This window comes from Microtus oregoni, unplaced genomic scaffold, assembly GCF_018167655.1.
Source record: "Microtus oregoni isolate MIOR12 unplaced genomic scaffold, Mior012 000002F_ref0000024, whole genome shotgun sequence".
NCBI classification, from domain to species: Eukaryota; Metazoa; Chordata; class Mammalia; order Rodentia; family Cricetidae; genus Microtus; species Microtus oregoni.
This window is the reverse complement of record NW_024543061.1, coordinates 79,312,905-79,327,029: the sequence shown is the minus strand read 5'-3', so window position 1 is coordinate 79,327,029 and position 14,125 is coordinate 79,312,905. Positions and strand designations below refer to the sequence as shown.

General features: G+C 39.5%; 1 protein-coding gene across 1 annotated transcript in view; it reads left to right on the top strand.

The window, feature by feature from the left end:
* Window positions 1-14,125, top strand: part of Plcz1 (phospholipase C zeta 1) — a 53,072-nt gene that overhangs the window by 20,801 nt on the left and 18,146 nt on the right. The window contains exons 5-8 of the mRNA XM_041644978.1: window positions 3,561-3,705; window positions 6,215-6,364; window positions 9,206-9,445; window positions 12,862-13,018. Of these exons, the coding sequence (XP_041500912.1) occupies window positions 3,561-3,705; window positions 6,215-6,364; window positions 9,206-9,445; window positions 12,862-13,018 (692 nt within the window). The remainder of the gene's footprint in view (window positions 1-3,560; window positions 3,706-6,214; window positions 6,365-9,205; window positions 9,446-12,861; window positions 13,019-14,125) is intronic.

Below are 14,125 nucleotides of genomic sequence, written 5' to 3'. Positions count from 1 at the left end.
GCCCAAGTAAATAATTAAAAATAAAAGCTCAAAAATCTTATCATTTTAGAATTCAGTAGATAATTCTAGTTATTACCTTATGTTAGATATTTTGATACTATTTCAATTTTTTAGAAGAGGGAAATAAGTTCAAATCCAGACATAAAGAAATGCCAAAATTCTGAATGCCAAAATTGTTCAAACAAAGTGAAAAAAAATCGGAGTCTGTGTTTAGTTGCATTTCTTCTCTTGTCCCTTCAAAACACCTTTGGGAGATAAGCATTACATCATCCTTCCAAATGTCATTGTTTTCATCAAATGATGAAAGCAGTATTATAGAGTCAGTGTGTGAGTTTCTGGTCCTCCTCTCCCTTCTCCTGCCCCTCTTCATCATGTGATGGTAACAACCTTCACACATCTCTACTTCATTTTTGAAATAGAAAACCAGTAGCTCCATATTTAATAATAAACATTTTAATCCACCAAAAGATCTCCAAATGTGAGGGCTGTTTTTTGCAACACGGTCTCAAGCATCCTAGGTTGACCTTGAACTTATGATAGAGGTGAGGATAACCTTGAACTTCTGGTCCTCTGGCCTCCACTTCTTAAGTGCTGGAATTTTAAGTGTTGCCTGGCATGCATGGTTGATATTGTGAAGGAGATAGGATCCAGGCCCTCCCGTGTGCAAGGTGAGTGAGCACCTTACCAACTAAGCTATATCCCCTAGCCCCAATCCAAGCCTTTTTATTTACAGTTAAAATTCAATTACAAATTAAAAATACTGTTCACATACATGTAATTTCCCATACATGAAAACCATAATTTTTTTTGGTTTTTATACTTTTGTTCTAGGCAGTATCTAAGGGAGATTTTAAAGATTAAAAGGTGAAATACAGCTACAAGTAGTAGCTTCATGCCACAAAGTCTTGTACACATGCTAGGGTATCTACTGAAAGGGCCTCTGTCAGTTGAGACTAAAGGAGAACAGGACTATCTATAAGAATTATAGTGACCCGAAGATAACATGGCTGCTCAGAGTGTCCTTTGTGAATGAGAAAAGGTCTCCCTTCATTCTCAACAAAAGAACCAGAGTGAAATAGGAGTGGATAACAAACAGATCACATGTGCCAGGGAAAAAGTGACTAGCACAGGACAGTACAGCCCACTTAAAGCCTTCTTGGTAGGAATGTGCTGTTTTTGTGAAGGTTGATTCAATTCTTGCTAAAATTGGGAGAGTCGAGAGAAGCAGCAAGACTCAGGATTGTTGACAAATCTTTGTTCAAGGATTTCTTCCACACCAAGTCTTAGACAGTTCTTTGTGCTGGTGCAGAGTTCAAGTTTACTGTCCAGCAGAACTCTGAAGAGTGAATATTCTTTATGGAAGAAAAATACAGCATAGTTTAATTTGATAACTCCTAAAAGGCGTGTAAGGCAAATTCCTTTCCTGGGAATTAGGAAACAGTACAAGTAAAGGCTCCAGTTTTTTTCTGACTTCAAAGTCTAAGTACTTGTAAAACATTTAGAAGCCAAGAAATGTGTTCTTTTATAATTCTACAGACTTATCCCACTTTAAGGCTCCTAAAATTAGATGGTGCCTTAGTTGCATCAGCAAGGATTAATGGTGGTTAACCAGTTCCCTTCTCAGAGTCCTCCAGACAGGTTTCCTCATTCAAGAGCTCTGCAGCTTTCCCTTATGGTCCATCACCACACAACTGCATAAAGGATGCACTGCGAAACTGCACAGTCCCCTAAACCCACAGAACGTCCAGGAAAGGTGGTCTTGATGATGCCTCCAAGGTACAGAAAATCTACCCATTCTCTTTGGCTCATCTGCCCTGGGTCTCAGCTTCCTCTCATCTTTTGTCTGTTATTTCGCAGGGAACATACAGTCTCATTGTTTCCCTGAATGCAGTGCACTGACTTGTTATCACAATTGTTTAGTCTCTGCTCACTGCATTCTCAAATATTGCTCAACTCAGTTCCTTAGAAAGGGGCTAATACAAGTATTAGTCCCAAAGAAATATTTGTTCTGGAAGTATACTTTCTCATATAATCTGGTGTACTGTTTGGGAAGACTACTGACTGATACAGGCATTTGATGCTGGGACCACAGTTTCCCCTTCAGGCTATTACAACGTTGGGCCAGCCTTTAATATACTCATGTTTGAATCAAATGACCCTTGGTGGGAGAGGTCCATACTGTGCATGGCAGGGTGTTTACCAACATTCCTCTATGTACCTCCAAGATGTCTGCTTAAAACTCATCATCTTCCCAAGTTGTGGCCACCAAAACCTACTGTGGACATGGCTAGAAATTTTGTGGGATGCAGTACCCCTCCATCTGAGAATTGGCCACCTAGATGTATTTAGCTCTAAGCAACTTAATGTAGAATAAAAATCCTATTGCTATTATGCACATTTGAATGACTCCCTAAATGTACCTTTTTTAATCCTGAGGATTGAGCTAAGGCTTTGAGCAACTTAGAAAAGCAGCCCGTTATTGACTTGTTTCCCCATCACAGTAAAACAACCTTTGCAATTAAGTCAAGAAATTATAGTAAGCTCTGCTAAAAGCCCAGCCTATTTCACTGACATAAAATGACTGCCCAATGCGGTCCCTGAAGACCTTAGCAACAGCTCTCCTTGTGCACATTCGCCGTTCTTAACCCACTGAAAAATCTGAATGCAACCTGCTTTAGTTGCCACGCTTTAAATACAGGTATATGTTTATTAAAGTGCCAGTCACTCTCTGAGTCAGAAGGCTGAAAATCCATTTCAACCCAGTGGATACAACCGGCTTCAAAACCCAAGATAGAATTTATGTGTGGATCAAGAGGCTGATTTATTTGATAGATGGAAAATCAAATTAGTTTTAGATCTGAGTAGAAATGGGACTGCATTTTCCTCAGTTTGGAGAAAGCTGCGGAATTGGTGCGTCCTGAAACAGTCACTCAAAATTTTCTCCAAAGAAACGGTGAGTCAAAGCAACACAGATGAGCAGCTATGTCGGCTTCTTGTTGTGTAGCTGGAATAGGGTTCAGGCAACCCTTGCATGAGGAGCTGTAAGAAGGTCAAACATGATTCCTGGAATGTCAAGCTCACTCTTTTTATTTGCTGTGGCCATGATTTCTCTTTTCTCCCTCCCTGTCTCACCTGTTGTTCACTCCCCCAAACTTAGTGTGATGAAAGGAATCAGACTAATGCATTTCATTATATCTAGTATTATTATACTGCAAAGAAGACTAAACCAACACAGTAAGAACACCATCAGCAAGGCTGTTTGGGACGGGGGCAAAGGGCTTCAAAACTATAACTTCAGGTGGCCATCACATCCTCCCTTGTACGAACAAGCTTCATAAAGAGATCAATACAGAGTGATGTGGTTGACTAGGGAGAACCTGTCTGTTTGTATGACACAAAGAGAGGGTTTCCGCTTTATAAGTTTGCAGTTTTCTAAGGTGCAAAACTTTCCTCTATTACAGGTTGGCTTATATGCTTGGTTTAAAAGTCTAAATATTTGATCTTATTCTTTTTATGGTTCATGGTCTGGACATGACACTATTTTGCTTGACCTTTGTTAGTGCCCTTGTGAAAGGCTGCCGCTGTCTGGAAATTGACTGCTGGGACGGGGCAGAGAATGAGCCTGTTGTGTATCATGGTTACACCCTCACCAGCAAGCTTCTCTTCAAAACTGTCATCCAAGCAATAAACAAGTACGCCTTCATGGTATGTGCACATTTCTGCCGTATTCATTTAGAGACCACTGTTCCCCAATTCTTTAGAACGTGGCCTTCCTTTAAATCTGCAACACTTTAAATTGTGACCTGTGACAGGCATCAAAATCCACGTGGTGGTTAGTGGTACGTTTATCCAAGTGCAAAGTAATACGAGTTCATGGGAGTTCTTGTTTAGTCTTGTGTATGTTGTCTTATGTTAAGAAATATACTTATTTTCATTATGTGTCATAAACCCAAAGTTTGAGATGCACCAATCTAGACAGTAATGAACATTTTACCCATGCCCAAATACTTTACTTTTAAGCTAAAAATAAAATGTGTCAACTATCCATCATCTCAAATGCTGACCTTATTTACAAATATACTGGTATAACAAATAGTGTTCCAAAGTACACTTTGCAGTTTAAATTGACTACCCAATTCATTGGTTACAGACGCAAAGATCTAAATTCCATGGAATGAAGCTCCTTTTACAAGTCTGACCTGACTTGGGCTGATTTCAGCAATCTCTCATAAAATTTTTAAAGGAGTATTGAGTGATAGATGGTTCCATTTTTCCAAGCTGGCTAATTGCACACCTTCAGAGTGTCTGTTTGGAAATTTTAATATAGCTGATTTGTTCTCTTTACAGTTGTGGTTGGGCATGGTAGTGCACGCCTTTAATCAGGAGGCAGAGGCGGGTGGATCTCTGTGAGTTCGACACCAGTCAGGTCTGTAGAGTGAGCCAGAGTTGCAACTGTTGTACCATCAAAGGATCTAACTAAATCCGCCTCAGTAATTACTTAATAAACATGTACATAAAATGGGAAGCCAGCACGTTCAATCAACTCAGTGTTCCCCTATGAACATATCACCTAATCTATAAACATGAACTAGAAATCACGGCATTATATTTATTTCTCACCCATCGTGTACATCAGAGTGACCTAGAGGTAAGCCGCATCATTCCCAGTTCAAAAAGTTTTCTGAACAAAAGCTGGACTCCACCCATAACTCACCAGGTCCCTGTGACCAGTTTTCTATGACCTCTGAGCTCCCCTGCTGTCCATCCTTTGTTCACTTGGTTTGTTTTTCAGGTGCATCTAAAATCTTTTGTACATAATGCTCCACTTGTCTGAAATGCTCTTCCTAAATGTTTGAATGACAACCCTCACTTAGTTAAGGATAACTAGATTCTACAAGGCAATAGAGACAGTCTTAAAACTCAAAATCCTCACAAGGATGTAAAAAATCTACATTTTCCAAAGCTCAAAAAAACAGAGAAGAGCAATTGGACAAGAAACATAACGGGATGGACTGGTGAGATGGCTTAGGGTGCCTGAGAAACTGAGTTAGATCCTGGAATCCACACGGTGGAAGGAGAGTACAGGCTCTTCAAGCTGTCCTCCGACCTTCACACATGTTCCATGGTAAGGGTATGCACATACATGTATGTGTGCACATACACTATGAATAAGTGTAAAAATTAGAAATAGATGAATAAAAGACATTATAATTATTAATTATGAAGGAAAGAATAAGATTTTCTCTACTTTCACATGAAATGATAATGAATATATATATATATATATATATATATATATATATATATATATATATCCCCGAACATCCCACAAGCAATTGTGAGAGATAGCAAATGAATTCAGTACATTTATAGAATAAGAAAGAGTAAAAATTAATAACCTTTTTTAGTAAAGAATGACCTAACTGAAAATGAAATTTAAAAAGAAACCCCATTTATGATAAATAGCATATACTATGTGTGACTATAGATGAAATACAATGATACACATCTATGAGAATGCTGTAATGAAACCCATTATCTTGTTAATTAAGCATACCTCCCGCACCTTTGGGGACTTTCAACAATGCAAGATATTCTAGGCAAATTTTTTCCCCCCAAATACATTACAGCAGTTTCTATGGCATTGTATACAGCTTCACAGATCTTTTGGGGCCAGAGTTGAGCACTGAGAATTGAAGCCAGGGTTTTGTGCATGCTAGGCAAAGGCTCTACTAATGAGCTATATGCCCACCTCTATTTTTTACTTTTTATTTTAAGGCAAGGTCTTACTTGGTTGCCAAGACTGTCCTGTCCTCAGACTCTTTAGTACAGGTTAGCCTTGACTCTTTAGCACAGGTTAGCCCCCAGCCTCCTGATTAACTGGGATTAGAGGCGTAAGCCTTCAAGTTTTTAATTTCTTTTAATTTCTTGGTAATGGATCTATGTCATTTCTTTCTGTGGACGTGATATTACTTACTGAAACAAAGTCCCACTAGTGGGTGATTCGGGCTTTGCTCCTGCTTCCAAGGCAAGTAAGAGTACTCCTCTTTACCTGAAAGCCCTGACTTTGCCAGACACAAAGATAATTTTCAGTTTAAAGCATGCTGATTTTGCAAACCCTGTCGGAGCTGTTAGAGATAAGATGTTTAGATGGATTGCATTAGGGTAATGTAACAGTTCGGATGCATAACCATAGCAATGGTTTATATTCCAGTCATCTGAGTACCCGGTGGTGCTGTCCTTGGAGAACCACTGTTCCCCTAGCCAGCAGGAAGTAATGGCTGACATTCTGCAGAGTACCTTTGGAGATTTCCTGCTCTCTGATGTGCTTGATGAGTTTCCAGACACACTGCCATCTCCAGAGGTAATGCTTTGTCTGAGATGTCCAGATGAAGGAAAAATAAGAATAAAAACAAACAAAAAAAAAAAACAAAGAACACATCGTGGTCACCTTCTCGCGTAGGTTAGAGACCAGCACAAAGGCTGGGTTTTGATGATTTCAGAGAGAGGTCTCTATGCATTGCTTAAGGAATGTCCTGTTAAGTTTAAGCTACATTGGTGAAGAAAGAGAACATGCAAACACTGCTTTCATACAAACTGGCGACTTTTGCTAGTTGTCGACTTGACATAATCAAGAGCCACCTTGAGGCTGAACTCTGGGCCTATCTGCTGGGATATTGCCTTGTTTGCATTGACTAGCGAGGGAATACCCATCTTGAAGGGAATCTGGGCTGTCTAACTGACAAAGCTCAGCACTGGCCTGCCTGCATTCACTGCTCTCTGTCCTGACTATGGATGCGACAGGACCCGCTTTCTCCCCCAACTTTCTGCTGCTTCTGTCCCTTCCCTGCTATGATGGATTGTACTGTAGACCTGTGAGTTGAGATAAACCCTTCCTCTGTTAAGTGTTTTAGAACAGTAACAGGAAAGGAACCAAAGCAGAAATAGAAGTAAAATCCACTTCTGACAATGTTCTTTACTTCACCCATGAGTCCAAACTATAAAGGCATTTTAATATAAAACTTCAGGAATCTGGTATATTTTATTGGCAAAAGGTTAAGAAAGAGGTGAGATGTCCAGGTTATAAACAGAATCTATGATCCAAATATCAACAAACAGGGAGTAAACTCCCGCCTCCAAGTCAGTCCCCAGGACTCCCCTCTGCCTGTCTCCTCTTCACCTACGCCAGAACACACTCATGTCACCACAAGTCTCCCTAGTGATGGATCCCACTAGGTCTATCTCAGCAGCACACAGACCCAGGGCTTCTCTGTTCTTTGCTTTCCTTAAAATGCCTCCTCCTGTTCCAACATTGCCTCAGCCATGGCTGCAGCGTGACTCGCTCTCTCAGTCACTTTCCTTAGATTTCCTTGTCTGACCCATAAACCCCAAATGTCATAAAACGATAAGTGAACTTTTTTTTATTCCTCAATAGCATTATCTAACAATCAATATTTGAGTTTTGATGTGTCTACAGTTTTGGTAATATAGCATTATTTTGGTGATGTTTGAATATTTTTCCTCGTGTCATTTAAAGATGTGAGGAATTTAGAGAAATGAATGTGCTCACGTGATAGAACTAAGACAGACAACAAAAACTTATTGGTGAGTATAAAAATCATAACTCTTTAACTTCTGAAGAATGCTCAGAGACCAAATATGCTCAATTGATAAAAGCTATAAGAATTCATGCAAAATGCTGTACAGAAGTCACCAAAGATGCAACTCAGAGCCATGATCCAATTCTGAAAAATTTTTGAGCAATTCTCTCTAAATATTGTATTCTGTTAGCATGTCTTCTTTCTTGCGTCCCACCACATGGCCTTCATTGAGGTTTCGGCTTCCACACTACAGTAAGGAGGGGGGTTTCTGAGAAATCAATGAGTAATTAAAATCTCTTTTCTGCACTGTGTTCAGTCTTCAATGTGAGAGATAATTACCTGGGAACATGGTGACTTAGCCTTATTTCAGCCCCACAATATAAGATTTAAAAAGTCTTTCTTAAAACATTAACCCAAAGCTCATAGAGCTCTACAGCCAGGCAAGCCATTCTGAAACTGTAGAGACTCACATGGATTTTACACGTTCTCTAGAAAATACATTTTGATGAATTTATCTGCCACCAAAAAGAATGAAAAAAATCCACAACAGAGTTCAAACTAGAAAAGCAGTCAGCTTTCTATCCTCATTCATGATTCAGGTGTTCAGTGGGGACCCGAAATTGGGAAATAAGAGATGGTGAGGAAGTATTGAATGCAGGGAATGGACACATGAGTCATGAAAGATGATTTAAGATTTTGACTTCTTAATTGTGAAGTACATCCCAAAGTGTGTTCCTTTAGCAAGCATCATTCACAGTGCCTTTGGCATGTGGGCACAGAATACATTTTGGTAAATTCCATATTAGAGAATAATGGAAGAGGCATCACAAAGGAGAAGACTCAAGGTGTGAGGCTGTGAGAAGAAGGAAGATGAAGGTCTCCTTAGGGGGAGACTTTATGTCACAAGATATATTTCAATATTGTATGTGATATAGCAGACACTCATGTATATTAATGAATTTTTTGGAAACGGTGGAAATAGTTGAGAAATGCATCCAACGGCTTCAACATCAGAGTGACTGACCCTCCCTGAGGGAGGTAAAATTTTGTCACCATCTGTGATTTAATGGACTGGACATACTAAGTCATTGATACTCGCATGGGTTTCAACTGAAGAAGCTTTATACGTTTTGAATGCAATCCATATTAGATGTCAGACAGGCTAATGGACATTTTTATAGGTCTGCTCCCATTGGATGCTTTTATTGTTGGATGAGACTATTGCATCTACTGCCAGAAGTTGTAACCTTTTAACTTCAGCAATGTGACAAACATTTCAATGTACATGCATGCACTTTCTGACCTATTTCAAACTTATCACATAGTAGCAACTTGTGGCATATAGAAAAGGTCATTTATAGTAAGTCTCCATGGGCTTTTTTTAGGGTAAATTATGGCCAGGACTGTGATCCCACTGGTTTCTAATAAGCATGAATAATCTTCAAAATCACAATGAGGTCCCTGGCATACCTTGCTACTGTAGGTTATTTCCCAGACTCAGCCTTGCTTTCTTTTTAAATATTGTACACATGTTGGGGTATTTCCCAAGATTGCAGCGATGACTTGCTTGTAAATATGTCTTGTTTCCAACTGTTTTTTTATAGGCACTAAAATTCAAAATATTAGTGAAAAATAAGAAAATAGGAACCTTACAGGAAACCCGTGAGAGGAAAGGGGCTGAGAAACAAGGCCAGGTGATAGAGTACGAGGAAGACGTCTATGATGATGACAATGAAGAGCCACTAAAAGAAGGAGAAACACGAGACATCTTTTTGTCAAAGGTCCAGCAGGAAAAGGAGAGAGATCCTTCAAGGCTGACCAGAGGAACATTTGCCAAGAGGAGGGTGAGAACATGTTTCTTGAGAAATTTACCATCTATTAAAGCTTTCTAAAGTTCTTGGAGAAGAGTTGAAATAATTTTATTTAAGAGAGTCAGTTTCATCTTAATGAAAGCTTGAGTCCAATTTAAAATCTTGCTTGAAAGAAGTTGCCAGTGGATAAGAACATGCAAAATTTATCTCTCTTTCCGGAGTAGTTTTTCCTAAAAAACTCACTGGAGTAGACATTTATGTACACTCATATGTAATAGGCTCTGTACAAGAATAGAAAGGATGCAGAGGGAAATAACACAATTTCTCTCCCGTGTAGCAGATGCAGCAATAGAATCAATGCTAATGCTGCACATTATTATATGTATTTGTATTATTATGTTAAAATGCATGTATTGTGTTCTATGCTACTCTTCAGCTGGGCTAGTGGAGATGAGAACTGATCCCCCCCCCCCCCCCTGCATGAATGGTTCGTGGAAAGGAATCTTTTTTTTTTGAAGATTTTATTGAGCTCTACATTTTTCTCTGCTCCCCTCTTTGCCTCTCCCCTCCCCTTCAAACCTCTCCCAAGGTCCCCATGCTCCCAATTTACTCAGGAGATCTTGTCTTTTTCTACTTCCCATGTAGATTATATTTATGTAAGTCTCTCTTAGTGTCCTCATTGTTGTCTAAGTTCTCTGGGATTGTGATTTGTGGCCTGGTTTTCTTTGCTTTATGTTTAAAAACCACTTAAGAGTGAGTACATGTGATAATTGTCTTTCTGGGTCTGATGCTTTCTAGCTCCATTCATTTGCATGCAAAATTCAAGATGTCATTATTTTTTTTCTGCTGTGTAGTACTCCATTGTATAAATGTACCACATTTTCCTTATCCATTCTTTGGTCAAGGGGCATTTAGGTTGTTTCCAGGTTCTGTCTATGACAGACAATGCTGCTATGAACATAGTTGAGCACATGTCCTTGTGGCACGATTGAGTATCCTTTGGATATATACCCAAAAGTGCTATTACTGGGTCTTGAGGAAGGTTTTTCTAATTTTCTGAGTAATAACTACACTGACATCCAAAGGGACTGTACCAGCTCACATTCCCACCAGCAATACATGAGTGTTGCCTTTACCCCACAACCTCAGTGGAAAGGAATCTTAACTGCGGGATAGCTTGATGTAGTGTTTCACACCAGGCAGCCGGAACTTCTTGGTGCCTCTTTGGGTCTAGTTTCTCTATGTTTGGATAATTATTGCAAAAAAATATCAGCTTTGTATAATTTACGGGATCTTACACAGTGTGCGCCTGTCTGGGAGAGAAGCCTTTGCTTTGAATGACTGCCACCATATGCCCGTTTGTACCAATTTTTGAAGCTGAGGTGGTCAGCTCTGACTGGGGAGATGTCCTGGGATTATTTGTATTTAGGAATCTGTCCATTTCATTTAGGTTTTTCCTTTGGATATAAGGTTTCAAAGTATTCCTACTAATTCTTTGTACCTCCCTAGAATCTGTTGTAGCACTCTTTTTTTTTGTCTTTAACTTTAGTCCTTCTGAAATTCTTTCTCTCTTGAATAGTTTGGTTAGAGGTTTATTGATCTTGTTTATTTTTTTCAAAGAGCCAACTTTTTGTTTGATGGGTTCTATGTGTTGATTTTTAGTTTCCACTTTATCAGATTCTTTCTTATCTTTTAAATGAACTGAATTGTCATTTTTTTCAGTTGCAGGTCTTTTATAAACATTTTTACTTTTAATCTTCTTAAGTTTTTACTTTTTTGTAATTTCATGTGCAAACACAATGTGTTTAGATTATATCCACTCTGTGTCTCCCTTGTACCTCCTGTCATTGCCCCTACATACACTCCTTTCTCTCAGTGAATTCTTCTTCCTCTTCCTCCCCCTCCTCCCTTCCTCTTCCTCCCCCTTTTCCTTTTTTCCTTCCTTCCCTCTCCTCCTCTTAGTTCAATTTATATTGCTTGCATGTTCATCTTGTATGTTCATCTGTATGTTCGTGGGTGTAGGGCAACCTATTACAGCCACACTACTGGAGAAGACTGACTTTGTTTCCTCAGTGACCCTCAACTGCTAATGGTCCTCAAATGCTAATGGATCCCCCAGGCACCCATTCCTACTCCTTGGTAGAGGTCTGGCTGGCTTGAGCTTGTGTGGGTCTTGTGCAGGCCACTAAATCTGCTGTGAGTTCATCAGTGTGATGGCTATGCTGTGTCTAGAAAACACTATTTCTCAGCAATGTTCCCTGACCTCTGGCTTCTATAATCTTTCTGCTTCCCGTCTGCAGTGTCCCCTGAGCCTTGCAGGAGTATGATATAGACATCCTATATTGCTTTGGTCTTCATTATTCCTTGTCACATTATTATCTTTGATCTGGGTATCATTATACTAAGAGACACCAGCCAGGCAAGGCAAACACTGCACAGTCTTTCTGATATGGGAATTAATATATAAATTTATGCATATACATATATATGCACATACATGCATATATATGACACAAAAGTAGGAAGAGGATGACTGGAGGGTTTGAAAAAATGTAAAGACTGAGATGGAACTAAGAGAAAACAGTGGGACCCATGTGACATAAAAATTGAGGAGGGGATGAGCAGGAGGCTGCCGGAGGGATCACAGGGGAGGCAGCACAGCAGATAGACAAATGAGAGGAGTGTATGATGATACATACTTGTGAGGATGTCATGAAGAAATGTATCGTTTATGTACTAACTTAAATATTAACGTGTAGCTTGAGCAGGAGTCAAGGAGTTTGATCACAAACCTGGGAAGAGGCTGAGGGGACTGCAGTGGAAGAACAAATATCTACTAAAGAGAAAAACTATCCTAAAATGTCAGAATGAAATATATTTATGACTACTGTTCTTAAATTTATAAAATTTATGAGACTAAGCTGAGATCTTTGGGGGATGAGAAAATAGTAAAAAATTTTATTCTCAAGTCTTAAAACATTAACTAATTAAAATAAGTTCAGTCTAGTTCAGATATTTATTAAATATTGTGGGCATAAAAATTATTACATTGGCTTAGTCCAAAAAATTCTAGAGGAGATGAGCTTAAGAAAAAAAAATCTGATAGATTTTGGGATAAAACCGGACTCTCTGAATATGGCGGACAATGAGGGCTGCTGAGAAGCCAAGGACAATGGCACTGGGTTTTGATCCTACTTCATGTTCTGGCTGTGTGGGAGAGGAGTGGGGGGAGAGGGAGAGAAGTGGGGGGACGGGGAGAGGAGTCGGGGGGGGGAGGAGTGGGAGGCTGGGAGGAGGCAGAAATTGTTTTTTTCTCAATAAAACAAAAAGAAAGTTAAAAAAAAGAAAAAATCTGAAATAATCTCTTTAAAAGCATATTTTTATTATTAGAAAAGTAAAATTACAAATGATTAGTGTAAAAATGTGAAATCACTGCATTTTATTTTCAGATCAGGAAGCTAAAAATAGCTCTGGCCTTATCTGATCTTGTCATTTATACTAAAGCTGAGAAGTTCCGAAGCTTACAATATTCAAGACGTTATCAGCAATTTAACGAGAATAATTCTATTGGGGAGTCTCAAGCTCGAAAACTTTTAAAATTGAAAGGTAAATGCTTAAAACATCAAAGGACAGAGTATTTAAGTCAGTTCTATTCCTTGCTGAAGGGTTAACATGGGTTGGGTATATTTATGAATATATATTCTTATTTAATTTCAATTCACTTAATATAATTTCGAAAGGGTTTGTATTTTTGAATTTCAATAAGTCTTATATCATAAAACTTTTTTATTAACTGTCTTAATTTTTTTAGACAAGGTAGAGCTATGTAGTCCTGGTTGACCTGGAACTTACTGTGTTGGCCAAAATGGCCTTGAACTAACTCATAAAGACCTACCTGCCTCTGCCTACCGAGCGTTGAGACTAAAGGTGTGTCAACATCATGCTTAAATTGCCTTCTTTAAAGTTCCGGCATTTTGATTGAGTGTGTGAGGTGTGGACTCTTGTGTGGGCAGATCTGAGATGGGCAGGTGGTACTACAGAGTGCTGAGTGACAGGGCCCACTGCAAAACACTCAGGTTTTTTCTGGGAGAAAGCGTAAGCAGAAGCAGGCTGCAATCTGAGAGTAGCACAAGCCACTGTGTGCTGCATTGCACAGCAGCCGCAGAGTCAGATAGATAAAAGGGTAAGATAGAGTACTATTGAGTGGGATGGGATGAAAAAATAGATCAGAATGGAAGACTGTAGGCAACAAGAAGGAGTGCTTTATGAAACCACTAGGAAGGGAGAGAGAGAGAGAGAGAGAGAGAGAGAGAGAGAGAGAGAGAGAGAGAGAGAGGAGAGCGATGTGTGTACGTGAATACATGTACTTGTGATCAAGCGGAATCCAGTTGAAGATACCAGGGTTCTATTCTGTCACTCTCTGCCTTGTTCCCTCAAGACAGGATCTCTCACTGAACCTGGAGTTAGGCTGGTAGTCAGCAAGTCTCACTGATACACCCTCTGGGTCCACTCCCATCCTGCCACAGTGCTGAGGCTATAGGTGTTCATGCAGCCATGCTGGATTTTTATTTTGGTGATGGGGATGTAAACGCAGGTCTGCATGTTTGCTTACTGGGAACTCTTATCTGCTGGGTCACCTTCCCAACTTGGGTTGCACAGATTTCTTACTGCACAGTCTGGTCAAGAGTGTTTGAATGGCCCACTTTACTAGCT